This window comes from Cupressus sempervirens, chromosome 4, assembly GCF_028749045.1.
Source record: "Cupressus sempervirens isolate cs-2001-9-10 chromosome 4, ASM2874904v1, whole genome shotgun sequence".
Lineage (NCBI taxonomy): Eukaryota > Viridiplantae > Streptophyta > Pinopsida > Cupressales > Cupressaceae > Cupressus > Cupressus sempervirens.
The window spans coordinates 290099896-290117942 of NC_143121.1; the positions used below are offsets into that span (position 1 = coordinate 290099896).

Below are 18047 nucleotides of genomic sequence, written 5' to 3' on the forward strand. Positions count from 1 at the left end.
CCTTTCCGCACCATGGATCTGAAAATATAATGCAATATGAAAAAGTCAGATTGGGAATATAAATGGCCTATTCCAATGATAGGTATTTTTTGGCATGGACATATGCTCATTTGAGGGGCAAAACGGGAATGTCTTCCTATTCTCAATTCTGATTTGATGCACCAAACACAAAATACAAAACATATTCTAATTTTCTCTTCCTATTCTAGTTGTATTCCAACAACCAAACGGGCCCTTAAAGCTTGCTTATCACACATGCTATTCCCTCCAAAAACCTGTTTTTGAGTTTTTCCATTAGCACATATTTGGAGCTTAAACATATGGGTTCATTCACTGTCCCAAAAGTTTTCATCCCTGCTCCATATGCAATGCTCCTAAAAAATCTTGTTTCTAAACTTTTCCATCATTTAAAAAGCTCGTTTTATGCATGCAGAGAAGAAAGGAATTCACAAAACAAGTATGACCACATGGAGCCTACTAGGAGTTGAAAGAATGATTACATGCATAGAGTGCTTTCAAGCTAAAAAAGATCAATGAACACTCAACAAAACAATCAAAGATGCATATTCATATTCCAATTCGACATGCTTCCACCAAACCTAAGCACAACAATTGTAAAACATCATGCATCCTGCAATAGCATGAAGACCAATAAAGCTTGATGTAATAGAATCTGTGTCTTGTAAGGAACTTAGAATATGTTCATCATGTATTTGTAATTTGTAAATGACATATTACATGTAATGGAAAAACAAGATGTAATTGCACGTGATAGTATAACGTGCAAAGTTGTAACATGTAATCAAGTTGCAATCGAATTATGTATGCAACTTTGAATAAGTCAAATTAGTTAGTTAGAAGTTTGCTAGAGAATAAGTCAGGGGGGTTGAGAATTTCCCCTTTTCCCACCACCTCTCTCTCTCCTATTTTCCTATATAAAGGAGGGATCTCAATGTAAATTATCATCTTTTGGCAAGGCAAGAAAATTTCGTCAATTTGTATATGCACTCTAAGACTTTGAGCTTAGATGTAAATCTAAATTGCTCTCAATAATAGAGGCATTTTTCTTTCAAACTTTGTGTTGTTTCAAAGTATTATGTGACGACATTTTCTGGATATTGATTGGGAGTTTTGTAGCTTAACTCAAAAAGAATTTGAATTTAATTGTGCAATTTAAGCTGCCTATTGCATTCAAAGCCATTTGAACTTTTGAAGAAATTGCGCTGCAAGGAGTGGCTGTAATCCCTTAGAGTTGAAGACTTTGGGCTTCAATCGTAAGTGCTTTTATTCAATTTCAGAGTATCCAGTAAGAGACTTTGTGCCTTACTAGTTATTCTACTTGAATCTTCATTTGAAACAAATGCAGCAAGCTTTGAGTTCCTGTTTTTGTTTCACAAAATATAAAAAGTAAACTACTGCCCCTGATGTTGTTCTTACATCAATTCTAGGGCCACCAATATTATCGTAGCAATAAGACACTTTTTGTTAAGTGGGAAAGTTACAGTTGTATGCAAATCATTCTTGAAATAAGAGGAATTGATTGAAAGAACCATCCTTTTTGTAATTTCAGTTAAGTTCCCGATGAAGCCACCTTCAGTAAGAAGGGAGTCTCCCCTATTGCTGAGAGGAGAGAGAAATCTCATGAACATTGCCTAAAGTTACAATTTTGTAAGTTGTGGTCAGTAATGTACAAAAAACTTAGCCAACAGTTTTTGGCGACTCTACTAGGGACACAACGTGCACTCAAGAGCCTCACACTTTTGTTTGAAGTATATATGTGTCCTTTTTCATTATAAATATTCATTGAAATTTATTTTTTGTAGTTGTTTCAAGCTTTTACTAAGGACATTTAAATGGCTCAAGATCCTTGGCGAAATAGCCCTTGGAATTCCACTAATTTCGAGCTAGCTTAGGTCGAAATCAGATTTGTCTAGTGCTAGTTATAAATGAAAAAGTGGGGTTTTTCAAGACACCTACATATTTTGATTTAAAAATCTCATAAAAGTGGATTTTTATTGGTAAAAGCATGATATAAAATTATATTTAATATTTAAAGTGGATTTCTACTCGCCCTCATGCTTAATAAATAACAATAATTAATCACAACACATAATAATTAATCTTGGCTTCGGCCTCTTACCGATCCAAAAAAATAATATTTAAAGTGGATTTTGTCATCCATTTTCAAATTTCAACTTGGAACCATAGCTTTTTAAGTTTCATGAAATTAGCCTATATCAAGTCTATTCTTCATGTTACTTTATTGAAAGCTATAGTTAAATATTAAATTTAATTACATAAGACATCTTAAATGCATATAAGTGGGGTTTTTATTATCCGTCACATATAAAAACCTGCAAATCACTATATGAAAACCCACTTCCAATAAATTATAAGTCCCAACATCATTAAAGTGCACTTTTTAAATGCAATAACACGTTTAATGTGTATAATGGGTTTTTAATATGTTGTTGCATATTTAAAGCTTATTAAATCAATTTAAGTGGAGATTTTGAGCCCATTTACACATGTTGTTGCACACATAAGTTCATTTTAAATGTTTCTTTGCCTTTAAGTGGAGTTTTTCGAATCTGTTACATATGCATTTTTAAAATAGCCACTTATGTGGACTTTTTTAATCAATTTGCATATTTTATAACATGTAAATGCATATCTAAAGAGAGTTTCCACTTAATCAAAGGTGGTGATTTTGGACCCAATAGTATGTATGTGATAAAAGGAAACCCATTTCCAAAAAGCCTAATCAAAAGTGGTGATTTTGGGCCTCATTACAGGGGTTTTAGAATATGTTTGACTCTTAGTGTGAGCCAAGGCAAAGTGGCAAATTTTAACCCATTTCATTATCATCCGAACATGCAAAATGGCTCTGACAAACATGTTTTTAACTTAAATCCTCACTCAAGCCAAAGTGGTGATTTTGGGTTTAAATACATGGATTTTCAACATGTAAATGCCTCCCAAAAGTGCATTTTGCACTAAGTTATTACCCAAAAGCTCATGGTGGTGATTTTTCCAGCCATTATATCATTTTAAAACATGCAAATGACCACCAAAAAGTGTGTTTTTAATTCATAATATGAATCTTGTTATCAAACACCCAAAAGTGGCAATTTTTAGCCCCAAAACAAATTTTTTGGCTCTCAAAACCCCACTTTCTTGGGTATTTTTCTCGGAAAATGGATTTTACAGCCTTCAAATGCTCATATCTTGAGCATTTCTTGGTCATTTTTATGATCTATAGGTCCTTATTGCCTAAAATACCCAAAGAACGCATCAGGCTACTCAAAAAGGGAGTTTGTTGAGTGTTTTCTTCATTTCTCAATCCATTTAGGGCACGTTTTTAATCAAAAATGCCTTAGTTTTAAGCAATTTGCACCATCAAAACAGCAAGTATTTGGATCAAGGGAAGTTTCAAAGTATTTTCTATCCTTCCTAACTTACATTCAAGTCTTTTAAATGACTTGACATACTTTGGACATCATTTTCCAAATTCTTTGCATGTTGCACATTGCTTGGTCAAAACGGTTGCTCAAATGATGTAATTTTTTGCTCTAACTTCTAACACTTGGCAAGCTAAAAAATTAAACTAATCTCTTGCAAGGATTAAATCAAGATTCAAACTCTATTTAACACTTTATCTTGCAATGTTTCTAAATCCAAGAAATCTCTTTGATTACATTTTCAAATATTTTTTACAACTGTTAAAACAAGACTTCTTATTTTGCCTCTTGAGTAAAAGGTATGATATTCAAATTTTATTTAACACTTCATCTTGCAATATTTCTAAATCCAAGAAATCTCTTTGATTGCATTTTCAGATATTTTTTACGAGTGTTAAAACAAGACTTCTTATTTTGCCTCTCGAGTAAAAAGTATGATTCATTGTTACTTTTCATAAGGTTTTTGTTGTGTATATCGTTATGTTGTGTATGCAAGTCTCATCATTTCCATTTTCAGATTTGCATTTATTTTGTATATGTCAAGTTGCTTCTTCTATTCTTCTGTCTACTTCTCTAAGTTGCATATGTAAAGTCTCAGTTACTTCTATATGCAATCAGGATAAAATCTCATTCTAAGGAAAAGGGAAGCTCTTCATCTCCCCTCGAGTGAATGCAAGTATAAATCCCACCATCATGCATTCTATGAACCTTCATATGGCTGCCCCATGGTTGGGAATACTTCTCACATACTTGCCAGATAAAATATCATGAATTGCATTTATAAAAGTATTAAGATAATATCTTATACTTTCTATAATGGTCAACTACTTGTCTGTAGTCCGTCTTTCAGTCTAGATAGGAATGTTTCTTATCCTGTCTCTTTTGTCTTTAGTCCAAATAGGAATGTTTCCTATCCTGTCTTCAGTTTTGTTTCTAATTTCGTCTTCAGTCTATGTTGTTTCTTTTAGAAACGATGTCCTTGTAATTCTTTATAAGGAACACATTTGTTCCTCTGTTAATCAATCAATCATCCGAAAATCCGTTAATCTGCCAATTCTTGAATCTTGTAACATGGTATCAAAGCTAATACTTCAATTTTTTTCAAAAATTCTATAATTTCTTTTTGAAATTATTTGCTTCGAAATTTTTGAAATTATTTCTGCGATTTCTCCAAAACCCAACTAGGGTTTTCTGTTTTTGTGAAGGATTTGTGTGTTTCCTATCCTTTTCTAGGGTTTTTCCAGAAGAAAACGTCTACTGAAAATCACAGATCCGGTGGTTTTTTCTGCAAATCGCACCCACAAATGCATCTACAAATCGCGAGCTCCAAAATCGCCTCTGATTTCAACACTCCCGACTTTCAATTCAACATTCTCTGCACACCACGGGCGTCTGTTCCACATTGCTAAAGGGGCGTCATGCTTTCTCTGCAAATCATGGGCGTTTCAAAAATAAACGTGATTTCAACCTGCAATGTCTAATGAAACTCGCATTTTCCTGCTATGAATGGTGTCGTTTTTTGCTTCATAAACCCTAGTCGCCCCTCTTTGCAATCAAATTTTATTTTTTCGAGTGTTTCTTTATCAACAATCCGCCATTTTTCTGCAACTATCGACCTCCATAGCTGCCGACTAGGGTTTTCTTTGAAACCCTAGTTTTTGACCTTGGAAAAATTTTCTGATCACATAATCTTGGTGGTTTTTTCGAGATCTCAAATGGGTCTTCATCAATTTTTTGTGGGTGCCTTGTTTTTCGTGCCTCAACTTTCGAGGATTTGAAATCGAACTTCAGATTCTATCTGAGTTTTGTATCAGTTCTTCTGGGTACCTGTCAATTTTTCCTAGGTCAATTAGGAATTTGCCTTGAAATCCATGCCTATTGAATTTCAGTGTTGAACTTTGTACCTAAATTCTTCAAAATGGCATCTTTGACTAATCTGATGTTGGAGGGCAGTCTACGATTCATTGGCCATATGAAGTTCGAGTGCCGAAAACGTTTGGCTGCCCAAGCACGGCAAAATGCTTCCCAGCGAACAGCACAAGTTGTCGAGCTTCCTGATCAAGGCGAAGCTGCATTTTTCGCCCTCTAAATCTGTTTCTATTTTTTTGGGGTTTGTTGATTTTCTCCTCAAAAATCATTTCATGTTGTCTGGAATACGCAAGGTTGCGTGAGATTCTGGGTTTGACCGTTTTTTCCAGAAAAACAAAGTTTTGTAATTGCAACCTGTTTTGAGTCATAGCACTCTTTTGGCAAAGCTTCTTGGTTTCAGCATTCTGTAGATCCAGCGAGGGTCTCAGTTATCCCAAAATGTTCCGACATTCATACGTTGACCATTAAGGGAGGGTATTAAGATAATATCTTATACTTTCTATAATGGTCAACTAGTTGTCTATAGTCCATCTTTCAGTATAGATAGGAATGTTTCCTATCGTGTCTTCAGTTTTGTCTAATTCCGTCTTCAGTCTACATTGTTTCTTTTAGAAACAGTCCTTGTAATTCTTTATAAGGAACACATTTGTTCCTCTGTTAATCAATCAATCATCCGGAAATCCGTTAATCTACCAATGCTTGAATCTTGTAACAAAAAGTGTGTCATGTCTCTCATATGTTACCCAATTGCTAGTCATTCGTCCTTCATTTGCATAACTTAAAGCTCACTATCCGCACATGCTATTGCCCTCCAAAAACCTATTTTGGAGTTTTTCCATCATATTAGCACATATTTTGAGCTCAAATGTATGTGTCCATTCACTGTCCCAAAAGTTTTCATCCATACCCCATATGCAATGCTCCCAAAAAATCTTGTTTATAAGTTTTTCCCCCATTTAAAGAGTTAGTCTTATGCATACAAAGAAGAAAGGACACATAACAAGCATGACCACATGATGGAGCCTACAAGGAGGGGATAGAATGATTACAAGAATAGAGTGCTTTCAAAATAAAAAAGGTCAATGAATACTCAACGAAACAATCAAGGATGCATATTCATATTCCAATTCGAGATGCTTCCACCAAACCTGAGCACAACAATCGTAAAACATTGAGTGTCTTGTAGCAACATGAAGACCAATAAAGCTTGATGGAATAGAATTTGTGTCCTGTAAGGAACTTATGATATTTTCATCATGTATTTGTAATTTGTAAATGACATATTACATATAATGGAAAAACGAGATGTAATTGCACATGATAGTATCATGTGCAAACTTGTAACATGTAATCAAGTTGCAATCACATTAGCCATGCAACTTTGAATAAGCCAAATTAGTGAGTTAGAAATTTGTTAGAGAATAAGTCAAGGTGATTGAGAATTTCCCCTTTTCCCTCTACCTTTCTCTCTCATATTTTACTATATAAAGGAGGGAGCTCATTGTAAACGATCATTTTTTGGCAAGGCAAGAAAATTCCGTCAATTTGTATATGCACTCTAAGACTTTGAGCTTGCATGTAAATCTAAATTGCGAAGACTTTGAGCTTAGATGTAACTCTAAATTGCTTTCAATAAAAGAGGCAACTTGCTTTCAAACTTTGTGTTGATTCAAGGTGTTATGTGACGACATTTTCTAGATATTGATTGGGGATTTTGGAGCTTCAATCAAGAGAGATTTGAATTTAATTGTGCAAACTTCGAGTTGCCTATTGCATATGGAGCCAAGCTTTTGAAGAAATTGTGCTGCAGGAGGACAAATTGTAATAAATAGTAGTGGCTGTAATCACTTAGAGTTGAAGACCTTGGGATTCAATTGCAAGCGTTTTTATTCAATTTGAGAGTATCCAGTAAGAGACTTTGTGCCTTAATGGTTATTCTACCTGTATCCTCATTCGAGACAAATGCAAGAGACTTTGGGTTCCTGTATTTGTTTCACAAAATGTAAAAAGTAAACTACTGCCCCTAGTGTTGTTCTTACATCAATTCAAAGGTCACCAGTATTATCGTAGCAATAAGACAGCTTTTGTTAAGTTGGAAAGTTATAGTTGTATGCAAATCACTTATGAAAAAAGAGAAATTGATTAAGAGAACCATTATTTTTCTAATTTCAGTTAAGTTCTTGTTGAAGCCACCTACGGTAAGAAGAGAGCCTCCCTATTGCTGAGAGGAGAGAGAAATCTCATGAATGTTGCCTAAAGTTACAATTCCACAAGTTGTGGTCAATGACATACAAAAAATTTTGCCAACAAGTCTTTTTTACCAGCTCACTCAAAAACCATAATATCCCAATCCAGTTCATTCCTGGTCCAGGCTCAGAGTCCAGTCCTGTGAGTGTGGGCAGTGCACATCAATTTGAGAGTAGATCAATCGACATAATTGGACAAATCAGGGTTCACAATCGTGGCCCCTGTTGAAATGCTCCGTGAGCCATGTTTCTGAGAAGAAAACAAGCTTTTTTCCTTTTGTCATGACATTTCAGGAAGTAAAAAAAGATGCTGAATTGTTATAAGGATTGAATCTTCAGGAATTATTCATCAAAAATATTGATGAGTCCTTCAAGTATGTAAAGGCTGCCATTCATTTAATTTGGCCATAAACTAGAAACAGATTCACTCACAGCTGAATTCTTACCACTCCTACTAGTCCACTGTGACTGGCTGGTAGAGTATCCCTCCCCAGCCAAGCATATGGCTTACTTGTCATTGGAGTTTCCACCAAGAGATAGACACCCAGCACCATGGTTGCTTTTTCTTTGATTTTTGTTCAGCATTGTATGTTAATACTGTTATAGTTTAAATATATAGACACACTGGGATTCTAATTTAATATGACAATACATCTATACCAATGGAATTTAAATATAAAACTATTGAAATATGGATATGGCTTTTTTTTTTAAATTAACTTTAAGGAATGACCCATAAAAACACTTTGACGTTATAGCGGTAATTCGGATTAAATGAAAGTTGAATTGTATGTTTTTGCCATGGATGAACCCAATCACAATATATAGTGCCATATCTGCATAGCTGAAACCCTATACCCAAACCTAAACAGATAGTCTTAACTTAGAAGAGGCCTGTCAGAGTTTGAATTCAATGTGAATTCCGTTCAAGATCCATCCACCAAGTTGAAATTTAAACATTTGAGAAAATTATTCTATATAAGTCAAGGCTTGCCTGTGCACTCAGACACCTAGGTCTTCTGGATGGCAGATATCTTAAGTGTATGAGGTGGTATTTCTGAATAATCAACTGCTCGGGAAGTTCTGAGCTAAGTGACCATAAATTAAACATCCAGGGACGATAATGCTCCAAAATCCAATTGGCAACATAGCAATGTTTATTAAAATGTTTCTGGCTTGCACCAATCACAGCTAAATCAGCAAAAACATAATAAATAAAAATACAAAAACCAATTCTGTCCATTATCCATGAGTATTTCAACATCTATGTTTATGTAAGTCTGCCCTCTTATCATTACCCCGAGCTCTCTCCATTGAATTGGGAATTTTCTCCAGTTACCTTCATGAAGTATGTCAAAATCGAGGTTGTTCTATGCAAGCATTATTTGTTGTTTATTGACTGTTAGCCATGAGTGCAGCCGTAGAAAGTTGAATTAGCCGCTTTCAGTTTATGCAACGATTTAGAATTTTTATGTTGCACGCAAAAAGAAAAACCCTACGAAGGTTTCTTGAACCCAAAGGATACAAAACCTACAAACCTGAGCCATTAAATAGGCTTTCTAAATTTCGTAAGAGGTGTTGTTTATAAAAATTTATACACTTTGCTGTTAATTAGCCCAACAGAGTAGACTTCCAGTTTTGCCACAGAGTATACTTGTAAAATTACCAGAAAATTACTTTGAAAAAAATAAACTATAAGAAAAGTTAGCTCGCAAATGTCCTGCCACTTGACAAAAATTAACTTAAGCAGGCACTCCAAACTTCCAACCTCCTCCCTCTCCAGCTCAAATTATCCCTACTATGCAACAGCCGCTCATATAGTGAAAGGAAATGTAAACAATTCCATTTTCCAGATCTATTACGTTCTGTGGAAATTGCTTAGCCACAAAGGAAGGAGCGGTAGCCCCATCCAACAACCCCCACCCTTAGAACCATCATTTTTAGTTTCAAAAATTCAAACCTGCTTCCATTATGAATACCCTTTCCTGTTTAACCAAAAAACTGACAGATCTTGAAGTCGTCATACACACTTTGTAAAGGTTAAGAAATCCTAACTTGTTTTTCGTGATATTAAATTTTCAATTTCTTATGTTCTGTGAAACCTTAAAGTATTCTGCTTGTTTTCTTAAGACCTTTTATGTTTTATACAGAGAGTTGACAAATGCTTCCACAACACAAATTGTAGTTTTGTATTAATTTAAGGCAAACGTACATTTCAAAGGAGAGAAAATTTTGCATTCAAAATAGCAAGGGGGAAAATATTGACGCTTCAAACTTTGAAGTACTCATTGAACTTTATAATTGCATCCAAAAGAATGCTATTCCTCAATTAAAACTTTTGCGTCTGCGGAGAGAATCCCTGCACACTCCCTGGTTATTTCATTTTCATATGCAGCTAGTTTCATATGCAACAGGGAATAAAATTTGTTATGTTCTGACTAGACAATAACATAAGAGATATTCTATCTCGTCGAATCAGGCATGAAAGTTGCTTGGGTTTTACACGTGTTTGTTAGCACCAATAAGGGTTACGAACCATTTTTCACTATTTTCACTTTCTGTGTATTATTTTACAGCAGAATCTTAAGATGCTCGCAGATTTATAAGCATTGCCTACTATTACAGTACATTTTTTAATATATCGTAAGTTACACATATTATCTAAGGACCTTGTCTCCACGGAGGAAAGACAAACCCTAAAATCAGAAAATCATGCTCACCTGCGTGCATGGGAAAGACAAGCAATTGTTCCACATTCTGCCCCGACGCTTTAAACTGCTTAAACACGCCCTTCACTTCAATCGTACCCCCCGAGGAGCCGTAAGAACTCGAACCGGCAACCTCCAGGTCTCCATCGGGAATCGTAGATAAGGTCTGTATTTGGCCATGGGAGATATTTTCCAAAACCGGCAGAGAAGATTTAACCCGCTCATCTAACAACTCGGCCGAATAAATAGCTCGGTCCGCAGCAACTAGGGCACGAATTGACGCATGAGGACGTCCCGGCCTCTGCTTAATAGTGACCGGAAAACCAGAAATCTGAACGCCTCTGCCTGGGTAAACCTCCAAGGGCTCCCCGGTTTCCGAGAGCGGTATTGGAGAACCTTCTCTTGCCTGTCTTCTAAGAGCAGAGGCGGGCGGCGGGCAGGGAGACTCTCTGTTTTCCTGTTCGTCCCCTCTGAAACTGTTTTCAACATCCCTGGAATGAATGGCTGATGTTTCTCGTTTTCTCTTGAATTTGATCCTTATACCCCCTGCTATGCATAAAACGGGTTCAATTGTGTTTCGAATTTGAGTTATTTACAGAAGAAGTCTTCCTTTGTATGGAAAACAAGCATTTGTTTGGAAGGAGCAAGTGTGTAGTAAAACTTTGTTACCTGGGGGTATAGTGGGGTTTTCAGCCATGGTTTTCTGGTCTCGCTCTGTTCAGTGCGTTGTCATTCTCATTCTTTCTCCGCTGGGAGTACCGATCCAGAGTTCAAGTCTCGAACTCTTTAACGGATTTATCCGTGGAAATGCCTTCAGCTCAACACTGAAGTGGAATTTCAGCTATGGCTTGCTTTCTTTCTTTATCAGTATTGCTTTCCCTGAAATAAGGAAATTTAACAAAAAAATAATAATAACTGGAAGAAACAAGAGCTCTGCCGATGGTCCCGCTTTGTGGAAGAGATGAAAAGCATGAATCAAGAAAGCCAATCTCAACGCACTGTACTTTCCTCTTCATTCTTGAAAAAATTTGTAAACTATTTGGGTATCTTAGATATGGATTTCGATTGATATAAATCAACTCCAAAATTATGAGTTTGAATACTTTTGAGTTTGAATGGTTTAGAAATTCATGTTTTTGAGCTTGAATGGCTCACATAATACTAAATGTATTGGATCATCATTATAAGAATTTAATATGTTTGAAACTTAGATTTATTTTAATGGATTGTTTTATATTGCTATAATTTAAAATTAGAATTTATTACATATAGAGTTAAAAGTATAATATCATATTTTAAACTATCAAAAAATGTCTTAGTTTATTTTTGCCTAATCAAATGTTTGTTATATGTTATTATGTGTTCCCTATGTAATTGTTCTAACCTTATTTTCATAACACCTAGAACATGTTCCTTAATTAAAGAAATGGAAGCTTTTGAGATGTAGATGCAAAGCTTATTTATTAGAAACACAAAAAATATCTCACAAAATGCAATTAGAAATTGTAAAACTAAACCCACAATCTCTATTCTTGTGTGATAAAGCTTTGAAATGGGTGGAGTCATTTATTAATAATTTACAAAGTGCACTGACAACACTATGGGACTAGTGACGAAACATATGAATCATTTGCTTGAACCTTCAAAGATGTGGTCTTACAAGCCACTATGCTTGCATGCTAAGTCACAAGATACATCCAATTTTATCTATGAAATTCATATTTCAATGAATTTTAATATTTTTCCAAACATCATCCAAATTTTATGATATTTAATATAATATTATTTTATTTTAAAATTTGAGTTATCTATTAGATTATTTAGCAATGTTAAAGTATTTTGACAATTATGTGGATATGTCATTAATATTTAAAAATACAAAAACAATACATAAATATATAACTTAAAATTAATATTGAACTCAAATTCCAATTCGAACCTTATGACTTATCTTGCATGTAATGCATAAAATTTGCATGTTGTTTAAAGCAGTGTGTTTAAAGCCATTTTCCTCAACATCCACTTTCATTCTCTCTACTTATGCATAAATGGAAGCAACAACAACTCTATGAGCATCCATCAAAGCATAAAAAGAGAGACTTTAACTGCCTTGATAAATATGTTTGCAAACTGTTGTCACATAGACAAATGTTTGTTGTTTTTTTACAAAATGCCTCACATTAGTGTAGTTTCTTGGAGTGGAAAGCCTAAAGTTTTATTTTACCCCAACCATTTGCATTCTTTTGAAAAATTTAGAAGCCACATTATTAAATCTGGTCTATATTTAACTTGTAAATATTGTATTCATGATATTAAAAAAAATGCAAGAAATTGAATACTCTAAAATATAATCAACCATATCAAGAAAACAATACAAAGCACCGAGACTATTATTTGTATTGGAGACCACGCTAAAGAAATTCTCTCCAAGTTACCCACTATTTCTTAAGGTCGCCCTTATTACATTTGCTTATACTACATAAATGGATCAGTCAGTGAACTACTTTATTTTTTCTTAATTGAACTCTTGTACTATGTAGAAAATTTAGATATCAAAAACTATAGATTTTTAGTTCTACCACAATGTATGTTAATAAATTGAGAAACTACGTGTTGATTCTTTCCTACATCTGGGGCTTTCTAAAACTTAGTTTCTACTATTTAATTTGCATAGAAAAATGGTATAAAAAACATGTTAGAAGCATAAAAGTTGGTTATGAAAAGGCCATAGCACAATCAGCTATTTGTAAAAGCCTCATCAAATCTTTATACTCTTGAAGTAGTTCTCCTAAAAGATATTGACAGCAAACAAAAGACTGTAGCTTCAACAACATAAATAAATTTTGGAAGAAATGAGTGGTAAATCGTTTAGATGCCTTATAGGGAGTTTTTCCTGGTGAGAAGGCTCCATTTGTTAATTGAAAAAGAATATGTGGGATGTTATAATACACTTATGTATAATATAAAGTAGTAATTATTTGTTATTATGGTAGAAACAAAAATTAAAAGGAATTTCTAAAAAAGATCACACAAAAACATAGAAGGCAAGCATATATGACTTCTTTGATGACCCACTAGCATATAGGTTGTGATCCAATGCTAGTCACCCTAAAATTCCACCATGGATCTTAGGTTGATTCTTGTGTACCATTGATTTGGACATGGAAATAAGTAACCAAAAAAAAAAATTTAACTATTTCTTGGGACCCTTATTTAGCTCTAAAACCAGTGGGAATAACCTTAAAATGTACCCAAAGATTCTTGGAAAGAAATATAAAGGAAATAGTTTTAGAAAGAATCCTAAAACATCTTATCTACCCAAATATATCTTAATTGAAATATAGCTTATTGTAGGAGTGTATTTAAATAATAATAATAAAAAGAGGAATGTGGGTACCATCAACTAGGCTAATTGTATTTGCCAAATATCAAAATGATAGACTACTTACAAGGATCCCAAAATGAGTGTTACACAATCATTTAAAAAGATGCATTTACAATTGAGGAAAGAAATATTCTATAGTTAGCACCGAAGTTGATGAGTTTATCATTTTTTTTAATTGACAAGGAGATGGATTATCTATGATCAGTACGACAAATGATTGAGGCATATTACTTATAAGCTTTTATTTAAATAGAACATGAGGGGACATAAATAATACTTCTACTTTTGGAAGATGTCATCAAGTAGTTGACCATTCTAAGTTTATGGTGTGTAAAGAAAAGGACCTGCACTTGAGGAAAAGAATTGCAACGGCTTTCTTTCTGTTGTAGACTAGTAGAGATGGCCACTCATCTGGTGCTAACAATGTCATTAATCCTCCTCTTTAATAGATTATTACCCACCCTTTTACCATAGTGAACAAGAAAAATAATAGTTTTACAACTATAGGTTTTGTTGTAGTGTGAAATGTTGAGATATAAGTCATTAGATGAAAGACAAATGATATGAAGAAACATGATGCTAAAAAATTATCTTCATATTTGTTCTATAGTTGGAGTTGTAGAGCTATTGCAAGCCGGTATGTCCAATATGTTTCTAGTACAGTGAACTTTACATTGGCAATATAAATATTGTTGATCAAAAAATGATCTAACAAAGTATTTGAATGTGTTGTTGGTTTGTAAATAGAAAAAATTTGTTGCTCCTCTAGAATCTTCCAAGTTTTTTCACTTAATCACAATCATTAGATCTTCATCAAGTTCAAATTTTTGAGTTTAGAAGCTTAGGAAATATACTTCCACCTTGAACTTTGTGCTCCAATTCAAATTTTCAAATCTTCTTCATTAGATCATCTTTGAATTTCTCCAACCATTGATCTCATAACTAACTTCATTGTTATCTTTGAAACTTCTCGAACAACCTTTATTTTCATCACATGTCAGCCTTAAACTAAATCTTTTCTAAATTGTTTTTCCTTTCTTGCTCAATTAACATTACATCTTGCTTGGTCAATGCTAGACTCGATTAACATTGTAATTGCTCAATTGACACTACACGTTCTTCACTTCTTCATCAGGTGCTCAATGATAACTGTAGTGGCTAGGTTAATACTATGGTTCTTCATTCACTGACCAAACTACCTTGCTTATACATGATCTCAATACTTATTCAAATCATGTAAAACAATCAAATCAACATTATATTATCAGAGTCTAACTCATTCAAGTGCCCATTGAATACCATGCACTTATCAACATCTACATCATCATGTTGACCTAATGGTCAAATCATTTGTCAGTTAGTGCCTAAACACTTAATCATTTGGTTGGTCATATTGCTACTGAGCTTCACATCGTTAACTAAGATATTGCAATGTTAACCAAGCCTCATGGTGTAAACCGAGTTGGTGCAATATCAACCAAGCAGAGAGTAAGTGTCAACCGAGCAAAATAAAAAGATAGTGTCTACCGAGCTAGCCATGTTAACCAAGTAGAAGGAAGGTAGTTTTGACCAAGTTGCAGTGTCAACCAAGTCCTTCAATGTCAACTGAGTTCTTTAGTGTTCATCGAGTCATCAATACTAACCGAGTTCATGCCTACTCTTGAGTGATCAATGTGGACCAAGCACTAGTGTCAACCAAGTGCCAAAGCTTTTCAAGTTGACTATGTTGTCGAGTGTCAGAATATCACTCGAGTGGTCTTCAAAACCCAAGTTATAGCATTGAGCTAACTTAGTGAAGATTGTTGAGATTGTGTCATGCCCTAAATTTACCCTAAATGTACATTAAGCACAATTTTTTTTTAAAATTATTATTATTATTATTAATTAATTAATTTCATAAGCCTAAATAACCTCCAAAAGACATATGTGTGTTACAACTATATCATCACTGAGTTGGACATTCCTCTGACATCTACTGACCCAGGGTTTGGAAAGAGACTACTCATACCTACTGCTTCAATTTGTACTCCACATTTCAATGTCATCTTTACTAATTTTTCATATGAGCTAACATTTATTCAATGCATGTAACCCTCGATTAACCATCCATTAGAACTATCATCAACTTTGATGCCAACTATCCTACTCTAGACAATCGATTCAAATAACAATATATACATAATTAACACCTTTCTAGAGTATTTAAAATGTTCCCAAAATCAATGGGTGAATATTTTTATTTTTTTCATATCCCAACTTACATCTTTCATTGACATAGTTATCAATATTGAATTATCTATTTATTATTCATATTATATCTCTAATGCAAGCGACATCACATTTTAATATTAGGGTCAATACCTACTACACTTGAAATTGTAGTGAAAAGAATGATGAATTCATTTATATAAACATATATTATAAAAGAATGATTTTTAAAAGATAATCTATCCTTACTAATACTAAGGTAACAAAATGAATGCATATGAACATATTAATTATCCATCTATCTAAAATACCCTATTAGTCATAGTCCATTAACTTGACCCCACTCACATTTCTTTTAAGAATATGAAATACTTTTTCTCTAGCAAAGTTCCAAATCACCCTACTACCCACGTGCTACTACCCCATAATCTTCTTCACTTACCCATAGACCATGCAAATTCCTTGGGTTTCTCTCCATGGTGGACTCACTTACCAAAGTTTTTGCCAAGACAAGCATAGGCGCCTTTTCCATGAGTCAAATCCTATTAATTTTGAGCTAGAAGATATGCATTTCGAATTCCCATGTTAAATCGACTTGCTACTTGGTCCCATATTGTTGGCAACATGGATTTTATCCTAGTCTTAATTGGGTGGGTGAAGAAAGACATATAAAATGCCATAACTTCTTCCAAGGCAAATCAAGGCATCAAGGACAAAAAAGAAGTCATCCCCTCTTGTCAGAATTATGTCATAAACTTGCAAGGTATTCCAATATAATATTTGAAGGCACAAAGCACCTAGGGAATAGGTGGATGAAATAAGTCTTGGTCATGTCAGATAAATTAAATACCTTGGTCTCCATAGCATATTAAATTGTTTTCTCATTCACCAACCCATGCTCGCCTAGGGTAGATAATATAGTAGGTTGTTTGCCACGCTATGTTTTGTTTAAAATATTACTTGGTGCTAATTTAGCTTTGTTTAACATGAGCATTGTTTTTTTTTTTTAAAGTTTCTTTTGATTTGATACGATGTTGACTCGAGTTATGTGTCTCATATGAGGTCCCTTCTAATGCAATTAATATGATGGTGAGTTTATTATGTTAAAATATGCTTTATAGGTTATAGGGTCCTAGGAGTCTAAGGAATACTCTTGAATATTTTAATGTCTATATTAAGAGAAGAGATTTATTTTACTTTCTCATACATTTTCCAGAGGATAAAATGTGCACCTACAGCAAGCTTATGTCTTAAGGCTTGTATATTTTATATCATCACTTGATTTTCTTCTTCTTTAATCTAGGATATTCAAGGTAAGTTATTGCAAGGATAATTAGGAGATAATTATAAACTAAGTATAGTTTTAAAATTGTGATTCATTTAGCATTCAAAACATTAAACTTAATCCAATAACTCAACATTTAATGACAAGACTTTATATGAAGTTATCTGGATTATCCCTATCTATGAATTATGAAATTTAGAAACCATTTTCTCAACATTATCTTCTTATGCAGATCTAGATTTGAATGTACATTCACAATTGGTAAACAATGGAACTAAAATGATAATAGCAATCCACTAGGATAATCCTTCCTATGAATATTATCTCTTTTTGATATCAAATTTCTTTTGCATTCCACTCAAGAGCATCAAGTAATTTGGATCTCTAATTGGTGTTGCCATCCAATAAAACAACAATATTATTACAATGAATTATCTTTAGTGATACCCTCATGATACACAAAAAGGTGGTGAAGTCAACATATCATAATATACACAATGGAAAATATGTTTACTACACATGAGCACTCACAATCTTTCCATTGACAATCAAACTAAGACAGTAGCTTCCTCTTACAATACATTTAGGCTCACATAACAAAATGGAGTTTTTCTCTCTATCTCATCTCAATGCAATATTGTCTCCTCCTCCTATGCACATGGAAGATAACAAGGACTCCAAGTTTCCAAGATTTTTCTCTAAGAACCTGCAAATGCATCACAACAAAACAACAAGGACCATGGGTGCTTTCCACCCAACCATAGGCCTCAAAGAGACCACCCCCGCGCTAGGGGAACAAGGCTCAAACAAAATCCACATACACACTTGTAAGAAACATATACACCACATAACAAAACTGCAACAAATCCCATCCCAAGGATATTT

The 18047-nt window shown here is 34.0% G+C and overlaps 1 protein-coding gene across 2 annotated transcripts in view; it reads right to left on the minus strand.

Moving 5' to 3' along the window:
• Nucleotides 1-11329, minus strand: part of SWI3C (SWITCH/sucrose nonfermenting 3C) — an 89007-nt gene extending 77678 nt beyond the window's left edge. For both annotated transcript variants that reach the window (XM_089824989.1, XM_089824988.1), the window contains exons 1-2: nt 10954-11329; nt 10297-10830 (exon numbers count right to left, since the gene is read on the minus strand). In XM_089824989.1, coding sequence (XP_089681115.1) covers nt 10297-10830; nt 10954-10981 — 562 coding nt within the window. In that variant the 5' untranslated portion in view covers nt 10982-11329. The remainder of the gene's footprint in view (nt 1-10296; nt 10831-10953) is intronic.
• Between the last annotated feature and the right edge of the window lie 6718 nt (nt 11330-18047).